The sequence below is a fragment of the Mustela nigripes genome, chromosome 11 (genome assembly GCF_022355385.1).
Source record: "Mustela nigripes isolate SB6536 chromosome 11, MUSNIG.SB6536, whole genome shotgun sequence".
In the NCBI taxonomy this organism is placed as follows: Eukaryota; Metazoa; Chordata; class Mammalia; order Carnivora; family Mustelidae; genus Mustela; species Mustela nigripes.
This window is the reverse complement of record NC_081567.1, coordinates 14,315,824-14,343,407: the sequence shown is the minus strand read 5'-3', so window position 1 is coordinate 14,343,407 and position 27,584 is coordinate 14,315,824. Positions and strand designations below refer to the sequence as shown.

The 27,584-nt window shown below is 43.8% G+C and overlaps 1 protein-coding gene across 2 annotated transcripts in view; it reads left to right on the top strand.

Moving 5' to 3' along the window:
• LOC132026653 (S-adenosyl-L-methionine-dependent tRNA 4-demethylwyosine synthase TYW1-like) overlaps positions 1-27,584 on the top strand; it is a 200,409-nt gene that overhangs the window by 151,131 nt on the left and 21,694 nt on the right. The window contains exons 13-14 of one of the 2 annotated variants that reach the window (XM_059414747.1): positions 16,188-16,298; positions 25,276-25,443. In XM_059414747.1, coding sequence (XP_059270730.1) covers positions 16,188-16,298; positions 25,276-25,443 — 279 coding nt within the window. Of the gene's footprint in view, positions 1-1,183; positions 1,314-16,187; positions 16,299-25,275; positions 25,444-27,584 lie in introns of those variants that run through there. The other variant, XM_059414748.1, reaches the window with a different exon arrangement.

The following is a 27,584-nucleotide window of genomic DNA, read 5'->3' as shown; positions in this document are numbered from 1 at the left end:
GGTTAAGCCACTGCCTTCGGCTCAGGTCATGATCCCAGCGTCCTGGGATTGAGTCCCGCATCGGGCTCTCTGCTCAGCAGGGAGCCTGCTTCCTCCTCTCTCTCTCTGCCTGCCTCTCCGTCTACTTGTGATTTCTCTCTGTCAAATAAATAAATAAAATCTTTAAAAAAATAAATAAATAAAACCAGTTACTCTCCACAGGAACAAGTATGAAGACTCAAGTCCCTCTCCCATTTCCTGCCCCTTCCTGAAAATCACGCCTCCATGGAGCGTCTCCTATTAGGAGTGTGTTTCTTTGCTATGTCGGGATTCGTAACCACGGCTCTGAAACGTCGCCTTTTGGTGTTCAGTAGCTGTGTCTTAAATCATTGTGCTCTTTCTTGGGATTGAAGTTCTTTTTTTTTTAAAGATTTTATTTATTTATTTGTTAGAGAGAGAGAGAGAGTGGGAGAACACAAGCAGGCAGAGCGGCAGGCAGAGGCAGAGAGAGAAGCAGGCTCCCCACTGAGCAGAGAGCCCGATGCAGGACTCGATCCCAGGACCCTGGGATCATGACCTGAGCCGAAGGCAGTGGCTTAACCAACTGAGCCACCCAGGCGTCCCGGGATTGAAGTTCTTAAGAGTTTATAAATAAAGCTGGATTGAACATTCCTATTGATCAATATTTATCCACAATTTTTATCATTTCCAAAGGTGAAAATTTTAGAAGTGCAATTATTGGGTCAACAGATTGGAGTATTTTTCTGGTTCTTTAATCGTGTTGCTGTGTTAGTTTCCAAAATGTTTTTACTGGATTCTGCTTTTACCGTCCGTGAGCAAGTACACCTGTCTTGCTAAACAGTAGCATTGGATATTGCTATATTTTTTTAAAGATTTTATTTATTCATTTGAGAGAGAGAGAGAGCATGAGAAGGGAGAGGTCAGAGGGAGAAGCAGACTCCCTGTTGAGCAGGGAGCCCGATGTGGGACTCGATCCCAGGACTCCAGGATCATGACCTGAGCCGAAAGCAGTTGCTTAACCAACTGAGCCACCCAGGCGCCCTTGGATATTGCTATTTAAAAAAATCTTTGCCAATTTGATAACTCAAAATGGTACCTCATTACTGCTTCAATTTGCATTTCTTTGATTACTAGTAACTCAGTACCATATTTTAGGATACCGTTTTATCTTGTTTTGACACAGCTTCAACTCGAGTTCGCCTTGAATTGCAACTGTCAAGATAAATCGTGGAAATTAAGCGCCGTAGTCCTGGGATATAATAACCTTATCCAGAATGTGTATCACTGAAAGCTGCCTAATTAGAAACAACAGAATTCTGTCCAACTCACAGTTATGTATTTTTAAACTTTTTATTATAGATTTTTAAAACACGTAAGAGAAAAGAGAATAATCGAATGAATTCCTCTGTGACTGTCATCTTCATTTGACAGCTGTCGGCACTTCATTTCTCGTTTCATCTGTCCCCGCTGTGTTTTTGGGGTGGAGGAGGCATTGGAATATTTCAAGTCAAATAAATACGTGACTTTATCCATGAACACTCGTGTATATAACATATAAGGGCTTTAAAAAAATGAGTGTCTTTTCCCAGCATTCTGTGTTTATTTAATCTCTCATAGGATTTATTTAACTTTTATTTTGTTTTGTTTTGTTTTGTTTTTTTTAAGGCTTTTATTTATTTGTTTGTCAGAGGGAGAGCAGAAGCACGGAGAGCTGCAGGCTTAACAGGCAGAGCAGGCAGAGTAGGCAGAGGGAGAAGCAGGCTCTCTACCGAGCAAGGAGCCTGATGCAGAGCTCCATCCCAGGACCCCAAGATCATGACCTGAGCCGAAGGCAGACGTTTAACCAACTGAGCCACCCAGGCATCCTTCTCATAGGATTTATTATTGGAGTATATCATACTTACAGAAAAGTGCACAGAGCTTAAGGGGACAGCTTGGTGAATTATTACGAGAAGAACGCACCTCTGATTGCTGCAACAGTGTTGAGAGTGCCGTCGGAGCCCCCCTTTTGTCCCATTCATCTTTCCTCCTGGTCATTAGCCCTCTTCTGTCTAACAGTAATCACTGACTTCTAACACTGTCAGGCGGTTTTCCCTGTTTTTGAACTTTATAGAGATGGAATCACAATACAGAGCTGGGCCTTGAGCCGAGCTGCGGTTGGGGCGCTGACCCTGTGCAGCTGAATATCCATGTGTAACTTTACCCTCAAAACCTACTAAAGCCTGCTGTTGGCCAGAAGCCTGATCGAGAACACAGCCGATTGACACATATTTTGGGAATGTATTACGTGTGTTCTTATAACAAAGTAAGCTAGAGGAAGGCAAACGTTAGGAAAGTCGTAAGAGAAAACACATTTACAGCTCCACGCCATAAACAGTTCACATGCTGGCGGCCCGGCACAGACCCACGTTGTTTGAGGATCTACTGTGTTTCACTTCACGTGTGTGTTAGACTTACCCATGGTGCTCTGGTCCGTTCATCTTCATTGTTCTGTTTGGTAATACGAACGTGCTACAGTTAATCTGTGTTACTGTTGAAGCATCGTCATGCTGTTCCAGTGTTTGGCCGCCGTGAATCATCTACTAGTGACACTCCTGTACCGGTGTTTCGGTGTGTGTATTTGCTCAGTGACGTCGGCTGTGCACCTGGGAGCACACTCGCCGGATCGTGGGGTGTGCGTGCATTCACCGTCCGTGAATAACGCCGAACAGTTACAACATAACGCGTGAATTCACACAGTCGTGTGTAGGGGCTGTTTTGCATCCTTGCCACCAACTGGTTTTGTCAGTCTTAGTGGCGGTCGTGAAGCTGTTTCCTTGTGGATTTTAATTGCATTTCTATTCATTGTTCATTTGATACCCTCTTTTTTAAAGGATACTTGCTTCAGAGTTAGTGTTCTCTGTCACTAAATCATAAAAACATTCTTACTCAAGGATATACAGGAACATTCATGGCTTTTGTCAGTATTTCTCTTGCATTTGTCTTTTTTCTTATTGGTTTTTAGAAGTTATTTAGATATGGTCGATATGAGGAAATGTCTTTTTTCACTCTTGGCTTGTCTCTTTTATCCTATCTTGATAAGGAAAAGTTGCAAATTTTAATGCGCTGCAGCTTCATGAGGCTTGCTTTTCTGTTGAGTTTGTCTCGAACTGTTTCAAGAAAGTCATGAGATTCTTGTCGTCTAAATATTCTGTTTCTCTTTCACATTTAAGTCCATTAAGGCGTTTTTTTAAGTGTCGGTGCTTCTAACCCCCTACATGAACATCCCTTGCACCAGCACTGTTGATTTAAAATACTATCCTTTTCTACCTTGTTCTGTAGTGGCAATTTGGTAATAGATCAAATATCCATACTTGTGGCTCATTTCTGGTTTTTTGTTGAGTTATAATTGATGATTGACATGTGACATTTTGTACGTTTACGGTGTGTTCATTTGATACACTTACATAATACGATTCAGTAACCATGGCAGTGTAAGCTCACACTTCCATCACGTCTGATAATTATCTTTTTCTTTATGGTGAGAACATTTAAGATTAGTCTCTTAGCAACTTTGAAGTGTATGCCGTAGAACGTTGTTGACTATTAATCACAGTGTTCGTTAGATCTCCAGAGCCTCGCTCATCTTACAGCTGCGGGTTTGTACCCTTTGGCCGGTACCTCTCCAATTTCCCCACCCTACAGCCTCTAGTAACCACCGTTCTACTCTGTTTCCATGAGTCAGCTTTTGTAAATCCCATATGTAAGTGATACCGTACAGCAGACTGTTGAATATCCTAGGGTTCAGGGCACCATCTCCCTGTGCAGTGGGAAATCTGCATACTAACTTTCGATTCCCCCAATACATGTTTTGAATGTTCCATATATTCTACTATATTCTTACAATAAAGCAAGCTAGAGAAAAGAAAACATTACTAAGAACGTTAAGGAAGGGAAAATACATTTATAGTACTGTGTGTGTGAGTGTGTGTGTTTGTGTGTGTGTATATATATATATATATATATATATATATATATATATCTATCTACTGAAAATCCATGTGTAAGTGGACCCACACAGTTCAAAACCATGTCATCCAAGGGTCGACAAATTGTATTTGTCATTCTCTGATTTACATTTCTTATCATGCCTTTGAGGTCTCTGTTTGTCCATTTACTCACAAACAGGAGTATTTTCTTTTTTCTCCTGGCTGAGTGATACTCCAGTGTGTGTGTGTGTGGACACCATGTGTTCGTAAACTGCTCCTCTGTTGATGGACGCTTTTGTTGTTTCCGTATATTGACTCTAGTGAATATCCTGTTTCCTTTCCTCTGGATATGTACCAGAGATGGGGTTGCTGGGTCGTACGCCAGTTGTAGTTTGTATTTCCTGAGAACCCTTCATGCTGCTCTCCGCAGTGACTCTGCCAGTTCACGTTCCCGCTAGCGGTTCCCAGAACCCACAATCTAAACAGGGTCCCCTTTCCCATCTCAAGGACAGCTGTTCTGACACGTACGAGCAGATGTCTCAGTGTGGGTTTGACGTACATTTCTCTCATGTTGAGCATCTTTTCGTGTATCCATGGGCCATTTGGGCGTCTTTGGAAAAATATCTGTTCAGTTCCTCCGCCCATTCTAAAATCCGATTGTGGGCGCCTGGGTGGCTCAGTGGGTTAAGCCGCTGCCTTCGGCTCAGGTCATGATCTCAGGGTCCTGGGATCGAGTCCTGCATCGGGCTCTCCGCTCAGCAGGGAGCCTGCTTCCTCCTCTCTCTCTCTGCCTGCCTCTCTGCCTACTTGTAATCTCTGTCAAATAAATAAATAAAATCTTTAAAAAAAAAAATAAATAAAATCCGATTGTGTTTTTTGTTACTGAGTTGTAGGAGTTCTTTAGATATTAGCTCTTTATCAGAAAAGTGTTGGTAAAATACCTTCTCCCATTCGGCAGATCGTCTTTTCATTTTGTGGATGGTTTGCTCTGCAAAGCTTTTTAGTTTGATGTAGGCCCATTCGTCCCTTTTAGCTTCTGCCGCTGGTACTTTTGTTGTCATATCCGAACAGTCATTGCTAAGATTAGCATCAGAGAACTTTTCCTCTGGGTTTTCCTCTGGGAGTTCTATGGTCTCAGGTCATATGTCTAAGTCTTTCATCGTCTCAGGTTAACGTTTGTGAGTGTTGTAAGGTAAGGGTCCATTATCATTGCTCTGTATGTGATTATCCAGTTTTCCTGCCACCATTGATTGACAAGACGGTCTTTGTCAAGATTGTCAAGAGTATTCTCAACGGGGTCAAATGTTAGTTGACGGTCCATGCAGGGGTTTACTTTGGGCTCTTTGTTCTATTGGGTGATGTGTCTGTCTTTGTGCCAGTGCCATGCTGGTCCAATTACTGTAGCTCTGTAGTCAACTTTGAAAGCGGAAATGTGAGGCCTCCAGCTTTGTTCTTTTTTAAGATGGCTTTGGTTATTGAGGGTCTGTTGGGGTTTCATACAAATTTTCAGATTGCTTTTTCTGATTTGGTGAAATCCCATTGGGATTTTTATAGGGATCGTATTGAAACTGTAGGTGTCTATGGGTATTACGGACATTTTAACAGTATTAGTTCTTCTGATAGTTCACCATATTTTTATAGGTATCTTATCTTACATTAATTTCTGCTCTTATTTCCCCTTTTTTCTTCCCTGTATTTAGATTACCATCCACTTTCTGACTTCCTGAGATGCTCTTAGATGTTCAATCTTTTTCTTATTTTAAAAGTTGAGATATAATTCACAGAGCATGAATCTACCTTTGTAAAGTCTATAAATTCACTGGCCTCTAGGGTAGTCACGAAGTTGTGCAGCTGTTAGCATGATTTAATTCCATGCCATTTTAATAGTGTCTGGCTCCTTTCAGTCAGCATAATTGTTTTCAAGAGTCATTCACGTACTTGCTTGCATCAGGACCCCACCCTTTGTGCTTCTAGCCGAGGAATACTCCATTGTACGGATACGCTACATTTTGTTTGTCCATCCATCAGCTGACAGACATTGGATGCTTCCCTCCTTTTGGCTCTTACAAATAACAGGCTGTGAATATTCATGTGCAAGTTTTCATGTGAATCTATGTTTCCAGTTCTTTCAAGTGTATCTGCCTAGGAGCGGAATTGTTAGGTCTTACGGTAATTGTATGTTTCACTTTCTGAGGAACTGCCAGACCAAAGCACCAAAGTTTGTCATTTTGATGAAGTTCAACTTATTTTTTTCATTTGTTGCTTGTGCTTTTGAAAGAGGTTCATTTCCTAACTCTTACATATAGATCTTTGATCAATTTGGACTTAGTTTTCATGTATGGTATGAAGTAGAGGTTCCACCTCATGCATTTGTGTGTGAATGTCCAGTTGTCTCAGGACTGTTCTTCCTCCACTGAATGGACTTGACATGCTTGTCCAATCAGTTGTCAATGAATGTGTGAGTTCCCTTCCGGACTCAGTTCTGTTGCCCTGATCCATGTGTCCGTTCTCATGTCACTATCACACAGTCTTGGTCTGGTTATTAGAGCTTTGAGTGAGTCTTGAAATCAGGAAGTATGAGTCCCCCAAATTTGTTCTTTTTCAAAGTTATTTTGGCTCTTTGAGTCCATATGCATTTCTGTATGCATCTTGAAAATCATCACCCCCCCACCCTGCTGAAAAATGGGCACCTGGAATTTTGACAAGAACTTTTTATTTTTTATTTAGATGAAAGTCAAGTAACGTAAAGTTAGTCATTCTAAAGTGAAGAACCCACTGGCACTTAGTATCTCTGCCTAGTTCCCAAACATTTCATCATTCCAAAACAAAGTCTTATATCCAGTAAGCCACCCTCCTTACCCACTTGCTGACAACGACAAATCTGCTTTCTGTATCTAAGGATACACCTGTTCTGGGTATTTCATACAAATGAATTCATGCAGTCTGTTTCTTTTTCATTCCTGGAATAAATCCCACTAATTCATGCTGCATAATATTTTAATACGTTGTTGGATTTGGTGTGATAGCATTTCGGCATTTATGTTCATAAGGGATACTATGTTCATAAGGGATATTTTTCTTCTGATATCTTTGGTTCTAAGGTAATGTGGTCTCAGAGGAGTTCAAAATTGCTCCCTTTTCTCCCGCTAATGGGAAGAGTTGGAGAATTATTCTTGAAATGTTTGGTTTGGCAGAATTCACCAGAGAAGCCATCTGTTTCTGGACTTTTTTGGTTGGGAGTTTTTTGATTACTGATCTAATCTCTTTACTTGTTACAGGTCTGTTCAGATTTTCCATTTGTCTGTGAGTCATTTTTGGCAATTTGTGTGTTTCTAGGAATTTGTCCACTTAATTTAGGTTATATCTAATTTGTTGGCCTACAGTTGTTCACAGTCTTCTCTTGTACCCCTTTTTATTTCTGCAAGGTTGGCAGCATTGTCTCCGCCTTCACTTCTGTTTTACTTGTGTCTTCTCTCTGTTTCAGTCTAGGTACAGGTTTGTCAATTGTGCTGATATTTTTGTAGAACCAGCTTGGGGTTTCTTTCTTCTCCAGAATTTCTCCATTCTCTCTTTTACTCTGTTCTGTTCTCTAGTCTTTCTTTCTTTCTTTTTGCTTTTGTTTTAATTTACTTTTCTAGGTACTTGAGGTGTGAACTTAGGTTAATGTTTAAGATTTTTTTTTTTTTAATGTAGGTGTTTAGAGCTATTAATTTTTTCTCCAAGCACTGCTTTTTCAGTTTCTCTAAGTTTTGGTATGTTGTGGTTTTGTTTTTATTTATCTCAAAGTATTTTCCCTTTTCATTTTTCTTCTGACCCATTAGTGTGTAGTGAAAAATTAACTTTACCTAAGATGTATGGCTTTTGCCCTTGACTGCTGGGAGATGATCTCTTGATTCTTGGAATGTCCTACCTGACAGAAGTATCTTTGTTTGCATGGGAGCTTTGGCCACTGGACAGTCTAGAAATATGATTTATGGTGGAGGCTTTGGAGCCTTATTAGTTTCTTCACTAATTCTATTATTAGTTCCAATCTCCAGAGGAACTGATAACTAAAATTATGACCCTGAACATCCAGGAGGTTCTGGAAACCCAAGATTAGCCATATGAGCAGTGTGATGGAGCACCAGAAAGAACTCTGGACCCCAAAGGTTCATGTGGGCGCTCCTGGTTTGGCCGTACTCCTGATGAGAGACTGGCTGTTAATCTTGTGGCAGATCCTCTGTGTGTGCTTGTTGCTTGGTGCATATATGTTTATAATTGTTAACAGCTGGATGAGTTAGCCGTCTTCTCAATATGTAAGGGCCTTTCTTGTCTCTTAACCAACCTTTACTTAAAATCTATTTGGTTTGTTAGGAGTATAGCCACCCCAGCTCTCTCTTGTTTACGGCTTTCATTGAATCTGATTTTTCTATCCTCTCACTTTCCACAAATATGTATCTTTGGATCTGAAGTGAACCTAATTTGTAGACAGCATAGAAGGCTTTAATTTTTTTTTTTTTTTTTTTTTTTTTAAGAAAAATCCATTGTGGGGGCGCCTGGGTGGCTCAGTGGGTTAAAGCCTCTGCCTTCAGCTCCGGTCATGATCCCAGGGTCCTGGGATCGAGCCCCGCATCGGGCTCTCTGTTCAGCAGGGAGCCTGCTTCCTCCTCTCTCTCTTTCTGCCTGCCTCTCTGCCTACTTGTGATCTCTACCTGCCGAATAAATAAATAAAATCTTTAAAAAAAAAAAAAAAAGAAAAAGAAAAAAAAAAAGAAAAATCCATTGTGTCTTTTAATAGGTGAATTTAGTCAACTTACATTTAAGGTGATTATGATGAAGACTTGTATGATTTTTGTTTTCTATATGTCTTGCATCTTTTTGTTTCTCATTTCTTCTAGTACTGACCTTTTTAGTTTGATTGGTTTTTTTCCCAGTGTGCCTTTTGATTCCCTCTTCATTTTCCTTTTTGTGTATTTTTTAAGTTATTTTCTTAATAGTAGAAAAGACCTTTAATTTTTAAGTTTAGTTTGAATTCCTGCTAGATTAACTTCAATTACATACAAACATTGATCCTATACAACTCCGTCTTCCTCGTTTATGTTGTTAATTTAATACCTTACTTTTTATACACCATGTGCCCATTTAACATAGATTTGTAATTACCTTTTTTTTTTAGATTTTACTTAGATTTTTAAGATTTATTTATTTGACAGAGAGAGAGAGGGAGAGACAGCAAGATAGGGAGCATAGGCCAGGGGAGAGGGAAAAGCAGGCTCCCCACAGAGCAGGAAGCCCAGTGCGGGTCTGGATCCTGTGACCTAAGCCGAAGGCAGGATGACTGAGCCATCCAGGCACCCTGTAGTTATTCTTTTATGTAGATGTATTTCAGATTACATTTGGAAACAAAAAGAGGAGTTGCAGACCAAAAATAGAGTACCATGCAGGTACCTTTATTGGAGTTTTATTTCTTCATTTGCTTTCTAGTTACTGTCTGGTGTGCTTTCCTGTGGTTCTGTTGTCCCCTTTACCTTCTCCTCTGGCACTTCTGCTCCCGGTGCACTCCCTCTGCTTTTCTTCATCTGGGAGTGGCTTGGTTTCTCCTTTATTTTTTGAAGGATAGTTTTGCCAGGTAAAATATTCCTGATTGACAACCCCCCCCCCCGCCACTTCCTCCCCAGCTGTGTCCCGACTACTATGGTTGGTGATGAGAAATGTGAGAAATGGGCCCTGGACCTTATCAGGAGTCTCATATGTGATAAATCACTCTGTCTTGCTGCTTTCAGGGTTCTCTTTGTCTTTTGACAGTTTCATTATCATGTGTCCTAGTGTGGGTCTCTGAGTTCATCCTTCTTGGAATTTGTTGAGCTTCTTGAATGTGTGAATTTATGTTTTTCACCAAGTTTTTGGAGTTATTGGCATTCTTTTTTCAAATATTCTTTTTGCCATTTTTTTCTTTGCTCTCCTGAGACTTTTGTAATGTGTGTGTTAGTACACTTCATGGTGTTTGGATCTTTAAGAAGAAATGTAAATAATAAGCCTACAATCTTCCTCCTTTTTTGGGAAGTAAACATTATTAGTGGCTTGATGAGTGTTCCTTTAATGATTTCCTGTTGGATCAGATTTTCTTCACTGAGTCTTTTTAATTTTTTTTTAAATATTTTATTTATTTATTTGATAGAGATCACAAGCAGGCAGAGAGGCAGACAGAGAGAGGAGGAAGCAGGCTCCTGCTGAGCAGAGAGCCCGATGCGAGGTTCAATCCCAGGACCCTGAGATCATGACCTGAGCTGAAGGCAGACGCTTAACCCACTGAGCCACCCAGGCGCCCCTTCACTGAGTCTTATAACCATGCTTTTACCCTCTTTCCTTGATCTGCATTTTTAGTTGTTCATTAAGGTTAAAATTGTTTGGTTACTTAATTTATTTTCAGAGTAATTCTGTAACAGTTTGCCTTGGGCATAAAGAATATTTCATTCAGTTTATCATGAGTTGTGTCTTTGAATTTATTTTCTCATTCATTGTTTATTTGACTTATCAGATTGACACATTGTTTTGTCTCCCACAAATAGTATAAAGCTTAGTTTAAAACCATTTCAGTAACAGGTATGGTTCCTAAGGAGTTTGATAGAGTGCCCAGTTTCTAGTAGAGGTATTAAAATATTTATTAAAATATTTCTTTGTTTTTAGAAACAATAGTCATCATTGAGGAATTGTTTTCATTTTGAGGGGTTTTGTTTTGTTCAGTTTGCTTTAAGTCATTCGGTTCAGAATTAACTTTTTGACAAGCATGCACTTGCTCCACATTCACTTTGGTTTTTGTAGATTGAGGAGATGGTGCAGAAGGCCGTGGCGGTGGACGCCTGCCTCTGCTGGTCTCCCGGCTCCTCTGCTCTCTTGGTATTACTACTGTGGCCCATTTTTTTTTTATTCTGGCTTTGTTCACTTACCAGAATAGAATGTAAGTCATACAACAAGCAGCACTTTGTTTGCTTTGCTCAGTGCTGTATCTCCAGCTGCTGGAATTACGCCTGGCCTAGAGACGGACCCAGTGTCTGTTGGTGGATCCCTGTGTGCACGGGGGGCTTGTGCCACTGCTGGTGCTAGTGGTGGTGACAGTAGCGGAAGTGGACTCAGACCCTTCCTTGGGCCAGACCATGTTTCTTTTTTCATCTTATACTTTTGCTCCGTTCCCCCATCCTTCCTGACTACTCGGGCCTTTTCTGCTTTGTACTTAATCCTTTTTCCCTCGGTCCCCTTGGATGAGCATTTAACATTTACCTTTGGTATCTTGACCTCAGTTTTTCATCCATGTATTTTCAGTTGATGTATTGCTTCCCTCCTTAACATCGTAAGTTAAAACACAAATTTAAAATCTGCCACAAAGATCGGGTCTAAATTTTAGAGGTGAACGTCGAGGTCTCTTGCTAGAGACCAGCCGCATTTGATGTGATATTACATTCAGATATCTCCCTGCCCCCCCATATTGCTGTGTTGGTGTGCACCACTGGGGCAGGTTGGGGGGATCTTAGACCCTCGAAGTTAACAGAAAACACGTGTAATTATAACATGCCAACTTCTTGACATTTTCGACAAATCACATTGTGACATTTTACAGATAACATTGAACACTAAACAGCAAGTAGCTAAGCTGTTTGCCTGAATTAAATACCTTCATCCTCATTTTTATATTCTGTGGTACCACGCTGTGCCTGTCCCCACCAGATAACATGCCACATTCAGAAAATTCTGTAGTAATGGCCATTCTATAGCCTGTGCAAATTAAAAGTACTAAATCCCCAAACTGAAAAAAAAAGTTTAATTCAAATTAAATGGATACAATCCAGTTTACATTCTTTTTTCTTTTTTAACAAAGAAGAATAAAATAACAGCATTAAGTATTTCCTTTGCAAAGGCAATTCCAGCTTTCACCTTTCAAGTAACAGCTGCACATAGTTTTTGTTTTAATCTAATCTAACTAGTCTAACACCCTTTTGTTCTTCTAGAGACCTTAGGAACTATTTTAACTAATTTTAAACAGACTTTAAATAAAGTCTCTGAAATCATTGCATTGAGTATGCTCCCCACAGACACAGCAAAACCCAGAACGTGAAGTTGATAATTTGAAATAAACTAATCTAATCAAGTCCAATAATACTCCTTTTCCAGTAATCCCATAATGCTTCTCTTTGTCTGTAGCAATTTGATTGTAACTTTGTTATAGATTAAAAGGTATGAAAATTAGTTACTTCTGTGGATCCAAAGATAGGAAGAAAGTGAAAAGAAAAGCCATAAAGTGTGTGGAAATATTTCTCAGACATTTATAATAGCCTTCTTGTAGCCAGAATATATAAAGAATTTGGAAAAAAGTCAGTAGGAAAAAGCCCAATAAAGAAATATTTAATATACCAGAACAGCCCCTTCACAAAAGCTAACACCCAAATGGCCAGAAACGTAATCAGCTTCTTCAGTAATCAGGCAAATCAGAATCGAAGAATACAGGGGTGGCCAAGTGTAAAGACTGACAACACCAAGTGTTGTGACCAAGAGAGACGGCTGGGACTCTGCGACCTGCGGGAGAAGGTAAGTGGAGTGACTTGGGAAGCCGGGCTGGCAGGTCCGGAGTTGCATGAGTGCGTGTCCAGAGGCCGAGCATTTCTTCTCTGAGGTGCATGCAAGAGAAGTATGTGCTCTCCTGCATCTCAAGGGTTAAGTGTAGCAACGCTGGTGGCAACGTTATTTTGTAAGGGACCCAAACTGGGAACAGACAGACAACTTTCCCCAGTAGTATATTCATGCGATGGACCAGTACACGGGAATGAAGACGTCCAGACAGCTACAGTCCACGGTAGGGCACTCTCGCAGAGGTAGTTTCGGTGGGAGAAGCCAGACCTAAGAGAAGATACGTCATAGTAGCATTTCATACAATTTCCCGAAATAGAATTGAACTCCAGTGCCATAAAGGCGTAACAGCTGAAAAGTGGAAATGGTCCAGATGTCTATCCGTGGGGGCCAGTGAGTAAATTGTTGCACATTCAACTAACGGAGCGCTGGATAACAAAGAAAATGAACAGACGTGAACTTCCAGTGACATGGAGGAATTTCATAGATGTGTTCAGTGACAGAAGCAAGACACAAAGGAACATGGTTCCCTTTATGTGGATTTCATACAGGCAGGAATCTACAACTGTGATGTGACTCGGGGTATTAGGTGTCTTGGGGACAAAGGGAACGATGGTGGCCAAAGGGGTGTGTTCCTTATGTCCACCCTCAGCCGCACATGCGCGTCTCCTGCACCTTTCTCGTTGTGTTTCATTTCATGATTCTGAGAAGGCTTAGCAGAGCGAGAGAGAGCCGTACTGTTCGGTTCACCTCCCAGCCTCGCTGCTTTCCAGCTGCGTAACCTCGGGAAATTTATTCAACTGCTCTAGGCCTCGGTTTCATAACTGTCACGTGAAGATAATAATCAAACCGATTTTGTACGATTTGTGGTAAAGATTAGAAAATACTGGAGTCTTCACTCTGATACTAGGCACGTGAAACGGCAGCTGGCTTGTGGTCGGCGCTGAGGAAGTGCTCACCCCGGCTGCTGCCGCTGGTCCGTCGCCAGTTTGTCTGTTCAGGGGAAAGTTAAACTCCCACTAATTTAACGTTGTGTTTATAAATCTATCATGGCTCTCCGTGCAGGTGAATTTTTGTTTAGGTCTCTCGGACCTATTTTCTTGAGTGTCCGTGTTATTTCACAAACTAATTACGAGGTGTTTTATACATGTGTTTTACAGTTGTCAGTAAAATTTTCCTTGCTTGCATTTCATAATTGGTCTTTGCTGGCGTCTAGCAGTAATACTGTTGAGGACTTACTGCTGTCAGGCTGGGTTCTAAGGTCTACGCTGACTCACCCTTTTTATCCTGTGCAGGACCCCCGGTTTACATAGAGTCGAAACTGAGAACAGGGGGCCTGGGTGGCTCAGTCGTTGAGCATCTGCCTTCAGCTCAGGTCATGGTCCCAGGGTTCTGGGATCGAGCCCTACGTCGGGCTCTCTGCTCAGCGGGGACCCTGCTTTTCCCTCTCCCTCTGTGCTGTCTCTCAAGTAATTAAATAACATCTTTAAAAAAAGAAAGAAACAGAACAGAGGGTAAAGGTAGGAAACTAAGTATGTGGGATTCGGTCTGGCCCCAGCATCCATTTTACTCCACTAATCTGTGCCAGGAAAGCTGTTTGTTTTATACTTTTATTTAGTAACCGGTCACTTTTCCTTAGCATAATTTTTTGGTTGACAGGTTTTCAAGAAGGCAGTTCTGTCATTTGCAAGTAGTTATTTTTTGTGTAGTACCCAATAATTCTGGTTCCCTTGTCGTACTGCTTGGTTTTTAACGTTCGGGGGAAGCGTCGATAAACGTGACGGAGTGAGCATCCTCCCGTTAGTCCAACTGAATGCGGACGCCTGTATTTTCTAAATAACTGAGAGTTGACTGCAGAGTGTTTTCTTTATGTTAAGAATACGGTTTTTTAAGTTACAAATGGTCTTTGATTTCTTTATTCTGTTTTGCTTTAAAATTAGGGATGGCTTTTAAGTTATATCAAATATTTTTGTGTATCCTTGAAGAAAACCACATGGATTTTTCTGTGTTAAACCATATAATGACTCATCCCTACCTTCCTAGAGTTTTTTTGAAATTTTATTTATTTATTTTAGAGAGGGAGCTTGATCCTGGGGAGAGGAAGATGGAGAGTGAGAATCTCCAACAAACTCCTCACTGAGCACAGAGCCCGACATGGGGCTCGATCCCACCACCCCGAGATCATGACCTAACTCGAAATCAGGAGCAGGACACTCAACTGACTAAGCCACCCAGGCACCCTGCGTTCCTAGAATTTTTAAAATAGTGCCAAATCTTAATTGCTAAGATTTCTGTGAGATTTTTGTGTATATAATAAGTACAAATGAGCGTGGTCTGCAGTTCTCTGCCATTTTTGTTAGGTGAATTCTAGCAATGTAGGAGGCATCTGGAAGATTCCTGTCTTTTCTTGCATTACATGCTGTATTTTAAAATAATTTTTGAGAACATTTTGTGGTATGGCTGCCTAATACCGTTCATTAGATTTTTTCATTGAAGATCTCAAGTGTTTCTTCTTTTTCACTACTTACAGAAATCTTCAAACAGACATAAATAGAGAGGTTGATACCGTTTTGTTCATTTCTCACCTCACTTTGTTTTTCTCTGAAGTATTTTGGACCTTGCTGCTCAAAGCGTGGATAGTGCCTGGGAACTTGCCGCAGGCAGATGTAATCACGGGCACATAAGCACATACTTCACAGCACCTTTGCTGTGCACTGTGGGTTGGAGGCAAGTCTTAGCTCATGCCCCCCACGCTTGCTTTAGGTTTCAAACCATTACAAGGAATGTTCTGAGATGTTGAAATAAGGCTTTGAATATTTGAACATTTGTCTGGGGTCCTGGAAGGGAATTACAAAGTCAGAGGCATAAACTTTTGAAAGCTTTTGATGTCTGTTGTCTAGTTGCTTTCAGAGAACCAGTACGTCTTTTGTTTAAATGGTTGACAGGTGACAGCACTGACAGTTCAGAAATGCGCCTTTTCTGCCAGCAAGGTCATTAAAGGACGAGAAAGCCGGAGAGAAGACCAGAGTAATTAGAAATTCTTACCATAATCACTTGAGTGAGTGAGAGCCTGAAGGTTATTTGAATTGATTTTCAGCGTCTCGACCTGTTCAGTCAATTTATAGTTTCTTACTAAATCTAGATCAGTGTGTGGTTGACGGCAAACGTTTGGGTGCCTATTGCAGTGTCAGAGGTTAGAGTGGGAGAAGATGCATACTAGCATCTGTGCCTTTAAAGGGCTTATAGGAATCTTACTATATTGTATACATTTTCTTCATCTTTCTACAAAATATAACTTCGACTTACAAAAGTTAGTGCTGGGGCTCCTGGGTGGCTCAGAGGGTTAAAGCCTTTGCCTTCGGCTCAAGTCATGATCCCAGCGTCCTGGGATTGAGCCCCGCATTGTGCTCTCTCCTTGGTGGGAAGCCTGCTTCCCCCTCTCTCTGCCTGCCTCTCGGCCTACTTGTGATCTCTCTCTGTCAAATAAATAAATAAAATCTTAAAAAAAAAAAAAAGTGCTGAATTTCGCATACGCTGAGTTCTCATCGAAGTAATTTGAAAATCTTCCTAGGTGTGACTTCCACCAAGATAAAAACAAAGTTGGCTTTTCCTCTGTTTTAGCAACAGCGCACCGTGTACAGACTGACTCTAGTGAAAGCGTGGAATGTGGACGAGCTCCAGGCCTACGCCGAGCTGGTGTCCCTGGGGAATCCCGACTTCATCGAAGTGAAGGTAAGCTCCTGCCAGCCTGTGCCATCGCATCGCCCCTGGTGCTGTGCTGCCAGCCTGTGCCATCGCATCGCCCCTGGTGCTGTGCTGCCAGCCTGTGCCATCGCATCGCCCCTGGTGCTGTGCTGGCCGCCGCCAAGTCAGCATCTTTTAAAACCCCACGGGGCTCAGGTGTCTTCTTTATTCCTGTAGGAATGTTGATCAAGAGCCTGGCACGGCCTAGGCGTGGGGACCATAACAGTGAAGAGCAAGCTTTTGTTCTTAGCAAGCTTGTATGCATGGAGAGGTAGACGGTCAACACAAAATGAATAATTAAAAACTACATCGTGACATGAATGTCCTGAGAAATAAAATAGCATTATAGTGAGGACCTGGTGGGCTTTAAAATAAACTTTTATCGCGGAGAATTTCAAATCTAAACAGAAGCAGTGAGACTGGTCTAGGGACCTCCATGTAGTCAACACCTGGCTTCAGAAGTTGTCCACTCCTGACCAGTCCTGTTTCTAGTCTACCCCAGCCCATTTTCTCTGCCTTACCCTGTAATTTGGAAGCAGAGCCCCACATCGTATGGCTTACCCATAGCTCTTTGAGGAGATGTCTCTAAAAGACAGACACGCGTTTTAAACACTTACTCACAGCTGCACAGTGTTCAGAGCGGTCGTGCAAGTGTCGCAAATAGAAGGTTTTAAACGGGACCAATTATTTCTTCTTGTTTAAGCAGGACTCGTGAATCTGGGTCCCCGTAAGGGTCATTGACGGAAATTGGATTGTTTCTCTCTTAAATTTCTTTTAACCTGTTAGTTCCTCCTCCATGTGTTTTCTCTCCTCTGTCCCACATCAGTCATCTTGTTTATTCATCCTGGCTAGTTCCTGTGTCTGTATTTTCCATTTTGCTGACTGCGTGTTCCTGTGTCCCCCGTACGCCCTATGAATTGGCAGTTAGAGCGAGAGAAGATTGATCAAATGTGTGTGTGTGTGTGTGTCTGCATTTCACGGTTATTTGGTTGGTGGTATTTATACTTACAGCAGAGGCAGTCACGTCTGCTGGTCTCTGGCCTGCTTTTGCCCATGTCTCTTTGCCCATGTTTCTTTGGATTCCTGTAAGTGGACTTCTGTGCCAAAGGGCAGCTACTATTTTGCTAGATATTGTGATTCGCTGTTTTAGATTTCATAAGGGGGTTTTGCTGAAGAGAAGAGGACTTTTTTTTACAACTGATTCCTAAATAGTAAGAAACAGTGCGGTACATAGAGGCCTGGGGTCAGGGCATTCCGGGCCGCTGTCCAGAGGTCCCGTGTGATCGCAGTGGGACAGCTGAGTCGGCGGAGACACAAGGTGAACCACAGAGGCGGGATGGGGCCGGATTCTGTTAGAACCTCCAAGCAAGAAAAGAACTGGGTTTTATACTAAATTTCATGGTCAGCTTTTTGAATAGTAGATGTACTGGGCAAAGGTTTTAAGCTGGAGGGGATGTGGTGTGATTTGTGATTTTAAAAGGTCACCCTGCTGCTGTCCTGAATGGATTCAGAGGTTCAGAGTAGGAGTAGCTAGACTAGTTATAAAGCAAGAGATGGGGCGGCTCGGGAAGGTCGTTGGAGACACCGCTGGAGAGCGGTGAGTGCACTGGGATGGATTCTGGAAGTCGAACCGGCAGAGCTTGTTGCCCGTTGAGATGCAGGGAGTGAAGGAGTAGACAGAATCAGGACAGCACCTGGGTTTTGGCCGAAGCCGTCGTGTGGCCGTGGAACAGTTGACTGAGCTAGAAGACACCAGTGGAGGAGGGCGGCGGGGGTGCGGGTCATTTCACGAGTTCTGTGTTGGCCGCAGTCGCTGGAGAGATCTTTCCAGTTTAGGTACAGGTCCCTGCGGCTCTGGGGATGAGGCGGGACCGGCCGCGGGAATTTGGAAGTCCTCAGCGTGCCATGGTGTTAAAGCTGTGGAGTGTTACGAGGCAGATGGGTTTGTGGACAACTAAGCATCCACGTAATGACAGAAAGGGGCTGGAAAATTCACCCCATCTCCGAAAGCTCCGTCCTCAGTGCATGTGCACGAAGCGGCTGTACTCGCATCATTTCGGGGGATGTTTGAATTCCGCAGCTCTTTTAGTGAGTCCTGCGTTCGGGGGGGGGGGGGGTATTCCCGGGGGCCGGGGGGCTGGGGAGAGATGAAACGTTGCTGTCTGAGTGTGCGGCACTCCAGCTCTCGTCAGGTCAGAGACACTCTTTTCTTTTGAAATTGCTCTTAATTTTAAAAGTCTGCTCTTGGCAGGAGCTCTGATGATTCAGAGATGCGAACCACATCTGCGGTGTATGTGTCCGCTTAGGAAACCTGGCCAGCACCGGGGATTAATGGGGTTTTAATTTATGCCTTAGTTATTCAAGAAGGCTGCAGTAAAGCCCCCGGTGAGGCTGCAGTAAAACTTCTATTACAAAGCAAGTTGGCTCGATCGCACGGTCACCTTTTTTCTCCCCCTCTCCTTTGTTTACAGAGAAGAATCACCCGGTATTATTTTTAAAAGAAAGATGGCTACTTTGTAAACTGTCATTTCTCTGATGCATGTTTTAGTTTGGAACTCAGAAATAAAGCCTCTTGGCTGCCGCTGAGGTGTTGTAATGACACGGTTGCTTTCAAACAAGAGTTCCTTTTTGCCATTTGACCCTCCCATCAAGCGGATACTTGTCAGCTCCCTCCATGTGTGGGGCCTGGTCGAAGCACCAGAGACACGACATTTGACATGGAGACGTTGCTTGGGACGCGGATGGTCTTATCAAGTAAGGCAAAGGCCACAGAAGTAAAATCAGGCACTTGAACAGATCTTACTTAAAAATTGTGGAGAAATATGTGATCTGTTCTCAATTTTAACTGCCTTACGTAAATGATAAAATATACCCTAACAGATAACAGTTGTATCGGGAGAAAGCCTGGTGGCGATCAGCTCGTTCTTTGTAGGAGGCCCAAGGCAGAAATGGCCTGTGTTGCAGGAGCTGCGCCACTGAGGACTGGGTCACGTGCTTTGTTCAATTCAGCCCTAGTTGGTCCCGCAGGGTAATGAAGTATCTTCCTTTTAAACTGAAGTAGCGAAAGGGATGTTTGCAGAGTGTAGCCTACTGAGGAAGCAGAGCAAGTTCTAGAATAATACTTGATTATATTTTTAACCATATACGTTGGGACATATTATATCTAAGATAGTATAGAAGGACACAGGACTCTTCCCAGTGTTGTATTTAGAAGAAGGACAGGGAAAGGCTTAGTGACTTTATTGTTCATGCGTCCGTGCGCTGCGAATTAGCGGGGAGCGTGCGTTACTTCTGCAATCCCAGTGACTGAAATGAAATCGGTAGAGGAGAAGGAGGTCTTTCCTGTTCAGTCGAGTTAAACTATTTAACGTCTGACAAAACATTTTCATTATTGTTGTTGTCTTATTAGTTAAAGTGAAAAGTTTCCTAAAATGGCGGTTTTTAAAATAAGCACTCTTCGAAAAACATCTGATGAGAAAGCTAGCAATGTGGTAGGCTAAGTAACCTCAGATTCCTCCGAAAACACTTAGAAGTCAGTGTGTTAAAATAAACATACTTTAGGGAGCATAGCCATCTGTCCGGTCTATAAGGAAGTCCCTTCGGAGCTCGACAAGGAGAGGCCGCTCTGGTGGTCCTTCGTAGCTCCGGCACCGCTGGGTCAGGTCTAAAGCACAAACACTAGCCCCTCTACTTCCAGGAAAGCACGATCAGGACAGACTCAACCCGCTGGTACACGGTGGTGCCTGGAAGCTCGTCCTTCACCTGCGCTCTGGCATAAAACAAGGAGTCTCCCAGAGCCTGGCCCTCACATGGGCTTGGCATTAAAGCTTTAATAGTACCATAGGGTCACCTAACGCCCTGAAGGTGTGAGATTGGTTGTACGGACTGACCCTCGGCCGGCGATCGGCCTGGGACTCCCTGCAGAAGCAAACAGTACTTGCTCGTGTCTTGCATTTTCCAGGTGTGTGCGAGCGTGCGCGCATGTACGGGCTCTGTCCTAGTCTGCACACGCTGGAGTCTTTTTTTTTTTCCAGTGTTCCAGGATTCACTGCTTATGCACCACACCCAGTGCTCCACGCAATCCGTGCCCTCCTCAGTACCCACCACCAGGCTCACCTAAGGACCCACCCCCTCTCCTCCCCTCCCAAACCCTGTCTGTTTCTCAGAGTCCACAGTCTCTCATGGTTCGTCTCCCCTCCAATTTACCCCAACTCCCTTCTCCTCTCCATCAACCCGTGTCCTCCGTGTTATTCCTTAAGCTCCACAAACATGCAAAACCATATGACAATTGACTCTCTGCTTGACTTGTTTCACTCAGCATCATCTCCTCCAGTCCCGTCCATGTTGATAGAAAAGTTGGGTATTCATCCTTTCTGATGGAGGCATCATACCCTATGACCCTGCAGTTGCACTGCTGGGTGTTTACCCCAGAGATACAGATGTCGTGAGAAGAAGGACCATCTGTACCCCAGTGTTCATAGCGGCAATGGCCACAGTCGCCAAACGGTGGAAAGAGCCAAAACGCCCTTCAACAGACGAATGGATAAGGAAGATGAGGTCCCCCCACCACACACACACATGCTAGAGTCTTCTGGGGAGTGGGGAGGAGCAGCCTCTGATACTTCAATAACGCTCCTAAAAAGTACTGATGTAACCTGGGGCAGGTTACTGATCCTCTCTGAGCCTAAATTTCCTCAATATTAAAATTAGAATGATAGTATCACTTTAATAAGTTTGTGTTGAGAATTCAGGGGGATGATATATGCCTGGGTTCAGTAAACGTTTAGATCCTTTTCATTAAGCACATTTATTTAAACTAAATCAATAGAAGCTATTTCTTTGTTATATTGGTTCCCTCTTTTCTGCCGTTGCTAGTCTTATGAAACATTTTTCTGTTTTATTCCCTGTAAATGAACATATATTTTAGCTTCATTAGACTTAAATAGGCCTTTATTTGGTAGCCTAAGAATCTTAGTGATCATTATTTGCTTGCTTGTTTGTGAAAATGTGTTTCATGTTATAAACATCTGCTGTGTCGAGAAACTTCCGAGCACAGTCTATTTGTAAATGAATTACTGTCTTTCCACCCTCTGCCTTGCATTGCACCTTGAAAATAGTCAGTGCTCAGTAATTATTTGTTGTCAGATGATTTAAACCTCGTTCACACTCTGGGCACTGGCCCTGTCTGCAGAGCTCAGTCCTTGCAGAGTGCATTCTGTAAAGCAAATGCTGTAGCCTGACCTCACCCCCGTTCTTTGCACAAAGGTAAAGAGTATATCCACTTACCCAGGTAGTGGTCCCAAACTGGAGTTCATCAGTTCCTTCATGTCCTGTCATTAAAGACTGAATAAGGGGAATGAAATTTTATTAGATCAGAAGAGGGTTTGGTGTTTACCGTCATATAAAGAACATGTGACGATGTTGAGGCCGCGCAGCAAAGATTGCTTGGGTACAGAGAAGAACAAGGTGTAGCCTTTCCCCAGAAGCTCAGAATTCAGACAGAGTTATAATCATACGTTACCTATGTATAGTAGATGTCTGTATTATATATGTGTATGCAGAACGTATACAGCGGTAAGAGCTATGTGCAGGATATGAGTTTGGGATCAGATGCAGTGAGGGTTCCTGAACAGAGATGGAAGACGTGGTGGGAAATTTCGCCCGGTAAAGACTGGATGCAGAGCGGGGCAGTCCCGTAGGAAGGCCGCGTGCCGCGCTGAGAGGCTGGGGCTGGTTTTCTTGTGGGAAGAGCTGTTGAAACATTTTTAGGATAGAGTGTCGTGTTTTGAGTATATTGTGCAAAAAGTCACGAAGCAACATTTCCCATCAGACTGAAGGAGAGAAACATTATCAGGAACCTTTCGACACCCAGTCAGCTTAATTGAAGTGTCAGATAGTCAGACTGGCACAACACGGCTCCTTGGACGGACCTTGAATCCCCAGGAAACCGTCCACGCAGCCAGTAAGAGACCGAGTCCTAGAGCAGAGCGATCCAGCAGAAAGGCAGCGGCGTAAGGGTGGGGGTCATTCTTTTCGCTGCAGATCCAGAGATGGGTAAGTTGTCCTGTTCTTCAGGAACTTTCTTCGGGTCTGCTTGTTACTCCTCAACCTACAGATTCTGAAGTGAGGGCTTTCCAGTTGCCACATTGTGCCCATCCATTGCTTGCTTGAGTCCACTCTTCTTTCAGAGCAGCGAGGGACAGAGTTGGTGCTGGTGCTAGATGGGGTGGGGTCAGGGTGGGGGGGGGGGGGGAGGGGGGGGGGGGGGGGTGAGAAGGTGGCAGACAGCTACGATACAGAAAATGAAGCACTTTGGGGCGCCTGGGTGGCTCAGTGGGTTAAAGCCTCTGCCTTTGGCTTGGGTCATGTTCCAAGGGTCACGGGATCGAGCCCTGCGTCGGGCTCTCTGCTCGGCAGGGAGCCTGCTTCCTCTTCTCTCTCTGCCTGCCTCTCTGCCTACTGTGTCTGTCAAATAAATAAATTTTTAAAATCTTAAAAAACAAAAAGAAAAGAAAAGAAAATGAAGCACTTTTAGATAATTGAGCTAAAGTGTGATCAGGAACAACGTCAGGGCAAGTCATTGGTTGACTGGAGTGCAGGATGGAGTGAAGCCGCCAGAGCAGAGAAGGGGCACGGTGGGGCGGGGGCCGCGGGGGCCTGACTGACGGGGGGCCTGGACTTCCCAGAGGTGACTCCACAGACCAGTTCACTGGGACTGGCTTCTGCCTGTAGCACTTCTGTCACGGAGAGCTCTGGGGCTCCATGGTGGGCTCAGAAAGTCGCTTGCATGGCTTACCCCAGAGGGTTTTGTCTGGCTACAGTGAGAACTTCTAAGTGCAAGAATTCGGCTAAGTGGGAAGCCTCATGTGAACGGGACAATGTCACATGAACGCTGTGGCGTTCGTTCTCACTGCCATTCCGAGCCAAGTCTGTGCTTAACGACTTGTCATTTATTGCTGAACAGGAAATATTCAAATATTTTCCAAAGCCCTTGTCCTAAATGTAAGATCTAATCTAAAATCTGTTTCAAGGAACTTTTTAAATATGAAAGGTAAACTCTTTTGTGTAGCTACTATGTGCACGCTTGCTCGTATAATTCACATATCAACTGTATTTAAATTGAAATAAAGTCATGTTTCTAACTAATCTGATCTACCAGCAAATCATTTCTGTGTTTTGCATACATTTGGGGAAATTTAATACAATTTTTCAGCCATACCTAAAGGTTTTTAAAACTGACATATTATTTGCTTTTTTAAATTCACCTAAATCTCAAGCCCAGTTTAATTAAAAAAATTTTTTTTAAAGATTTTATTTATTTATTTGAGAAAGAGACAGTGGGAGAGAGCACGAGCGAGGAGAAGGTCAGAGGGAGAAGCAGACTCCCCGTGGAGGTGGGAGCCCGATGCGGGACTCGATCCCGGAACTCCGGGATCATGACCTGAGCCGAAAGCAGTTGTCCAACCAACTGAGCCACCCAGGCATCCCTAATTCTTATAAATCATCAGGCTGGTAGAGAAGACGCTCTTGTTTAGTACAGTTAAGCTGGGTCACCTCCAGTCTGTGTTCAGCAAAGGTCACCTCAGTTTAGCGCACTAGTGACCTTTCTGAATGGCCATCTGGAGTGGCGCGTTTTGCAGAGCCCATCGGAGTCTCCGGCCAACCCCCAGCTGCTCCGTCTGCAGGGTCACGGGCCCTCTGCAGTGCTTGTCCACGGGCTCTTCATAACGCGGCACCCTACCTCCTCTGGTCTGCGAGTGTGCATGCATGCGTGTGTCCGTATCCATGGATGTGTGAGAGTGTGTGTGTGTGCACATCTGTATCCATGTATATGTGAGAGAGAGCGTGTGTGTGTGTGCACATCTGTATCCGTGTATGTGTGAGAGCATGTGTGTGTGCACATCTGTATCCGTGTATATGTGAGAGTGTGTGTGCACATCTGTATCCATGTGTGTGTGAGAGAACGTGTGTGCGTGTGCACATCTGTATCCGTGTGTGCACATCTGTATCCGTGTGTGTTTAAGAGAGCGTGAGTGGGTGACTGGATGTCTTTTTATTTCAGTCATTCCCTCCTTAGTCGTAGCAGATCTAGAATATTCAAAGCACTTGTCAAGAAAGTTTGATCCTGGAATTTTGAAAGAGCCCACAAAGTTAAGATCTCCCTCATTGCTAGGAGTGTATCATTATGTAACTTACCAAATAGAAAACTTAGTTGTGGAACTTTAGGGTCCTATATGACTGGGCTGTCAGGGAGCGTTCAAAAGACCAGGAAGCCAATTTACCTCCATTTGTATGATGCAGGAATTTCTGCAGAGGTGAGACACGCTTACACATGCAAGCGTGTGGGAGGGATGTATGCGTAGGCCCAAATGTATTTCCTGTTTGGCACAAATCTGTGTTTAAGTGTATCCATTTACAAAATGCATTACAAAGTGATCTCCTTAAGGAACAGTTGGCCCTTTACAGGAAAGCCTTACCAGCCTTATGAAGCCCAAACTGGGCTGGAGAACTGGAGCTCCTCTTATTTTGCCAGTGAGTAAGGTGTTTACTGAATTTCTGTGGGTGCCAGACATGCCTCCGTTATTGGTCTAGGAGAGTATAGCTCTTTGAGAATTAACTTATTATGGTGCACAAGGAATCTGAATGAAAAGATGTGTTATTGGTTCAAATACAGTGCTGTTCCCAGTCAGCACAGCCTGTGACCTCACGACGCCGGGCACCCAAGCGCTGCCGTCGCGGGGCAGGGAGGGCGTCGGCCTGGGAGCTCCCGCCGACTTGTGTGAGCTGCTAAGCAGAGTTTATCATCTCTGATTCACTGTTGCTTTCGTCACCCTCACATTGGACTGGCCTGGGTTGCGGGGTGGGGTCGGGTGGATTATCTCCAGACGCTTTTCTGGCTCTGACACCTGTTCCATGCCGTCAAAGCAGGTCATGCTTATCTCGGACTGTTGTGCTGCTTCCGCAGGGTGTCACCTACTGTGGCGAGAGCTCAGCCAGCAGTCTCACCATGGCCAACGTGCCCTGGCATGAGGAGGTGGTGCACTTTGTCCAGGACTTGGTGGATCTGATCCCCGACTACGAAATCGCCTGTGAGCACGAGCATTCCAACTGCCTCCTTATCGCTCACAAACGGGTAAGCAGAGCCCAGCCTGCACTCTTCCAGCCGCTCCTTCTCCTCAGGGTCCCTCCCTTCGCTGTAGGGGCGTCCGCTTGTTTGCTTCCTTCCCTGAGACGACTTCAGGAGGCCTCGGTGTGTGTGTGTGTAATGATGTGGAGAACCAAGGCCAAAGAAATCGAGGCAAACACTGAGCTGCATTACAGCTTGCAGCCCATTGACAAGTGCTCAGGCAGGCAGGGTGACCGTCCTCCAGGAACTCAACTGCCTCCACGTTAATACCTTGCTAAAGGCAAAAGGCAGCCTTCGCTTGACATGAGTCCACCCTCCAGAGTCCTGTGAATCTTCTTTAACATCGAAAATCCCCTTGGAAACGTCTTTTCTCTGTCCGTCCGCCCCCAAGATATATGTTAGTCGTCATCTTCCAAGCATGTTCCCTGACACCTCGCTGAAGGCTCTCTTGACTAAGGTTTTACCAGACAGCACTAAATGACATGATCCTAACAGCCCCTCAAGGTCCTGGAAGCCTGGCTTCCCACTTTCTCAGAGGCTTACGCGATCCCTGTCCCCTCCCAGCTTGAAAATATGTGATCGGTCACTCCTCACAACCCCAGCGCGGCTCTTCCTGCCCACAGGCCCTGTCTGCCCGCCTTAATGAAACCATCCTTTTTTGCACGAAGATAATCTTGAGAATTCTTTCCTGCTGTTGGCTCCTAGACGCCAGCATTGTACATCAGACAGGATGACTGATAATAGCTCAGTCAGGTTTGCTTGATGACTCTGCATCCTTTAATTCAAGTTGTGCATTAACAAGTGCTTTTTTAATTTTTTTTTAAAGATTGTATTTATTTATTTGACAGAGATCACAAGTAGGCAGAGAGGCAGGCGGGGGGCGGGGGGAAGCAGGCTCCCCGCTGAGCAGAGAGCCCGATGCAGGGCTCGATCCCAGGACCCTGAGATCATGACCTGAGCCGAAGGCAGAGGCTTTAACCCACGGAACCACCCAGGCGCCCCGCACAACAAGTGCTTTTTTAAAAAAGGGGACATGGATGAACCCTGAAAACATTATTCTACGTTAAAAAAAAAAAACACAAAAGGGCACTATTACATGATTCCGTTTGTCTAAAATGTCCAAACTGGGTAAATCTGTAGCGACAGAAAGTAGATCGGTGGTTCCAGAGACCGAGGAGGAGCAGGCTGGGGGTGACCACTGCCAGGGGCGGTGTTCTTCGGGGGTGATGGAAATATTCAAGAATTATCAAGTGGTGTCGGTTGCCCATCTCTGTGACTAGACCAGAGTCCCTGAATTGGACCCTTTAAAAGGCTGAATTTCGTGGCATGTGAGTTATATCACAATCAAGATAAATTAATACCAAAAAGATAATAAAGGCCAAGAGTGGTGTACCTCCTCTTATATAAGCGCTTTTTATGCGACGAAAGTCAGACTTAATTTGAACACGAAAGAACATTTTATCCTCCCCCAAAACCTTACATGGCTTCCTGAACAGCTTCTTAGCTGAACAGCACTTAATAATACAAGATTTGCTCAATTAAAATGCCACCTCCTCTACTCTCACAAACGCCAGGTTAAAAGGCTCGCATGCGTTGGTTGCGGTGAGAGTGTATGCAGCTGACCTGTGGTCTGTCAGACTTGAATGTTTAGACAGAAGAGTATGTCCTGGGATGTCAGGAGCAGAGAAATAAAGACCACCTGGTATTTGAAATGTTAATTAAAGTAGCTTCAAAGCTAATTAACTTACAAAGCAAATCTTAAAAATTAAAGCCAAACCCTGAATTTTATCTTCTGGTTCTTCGTTCAGTTTTCTCCTAGGTACGAGGTTAGAGAATACGGATCTCTCGTGTTCAGACGCTTCAGTGACCTCCCTTTGCTTTTAACTTCAAAGTCAAAATCCTTAGTGGGACCTCAGGACCCAGTGTGATCGGGCTGTGCACCTCTCCAGCTGCCTACACTGCTCGTCCCCCTCTCTCTGCACTTTCCTTATATTCTCAGCCACGTGAGGTCTTACTTTCCCTTTAAATAGGCTGGAATTTTGTACGCTTTTCTGTTCTTGTAGTGGCGCCCTGGGAACGGCCGTATGCGTCCTCGACTAATTGCAGTGTGACGGTAGACTTAACTGCAAAGCAGGGACCTGAGAACA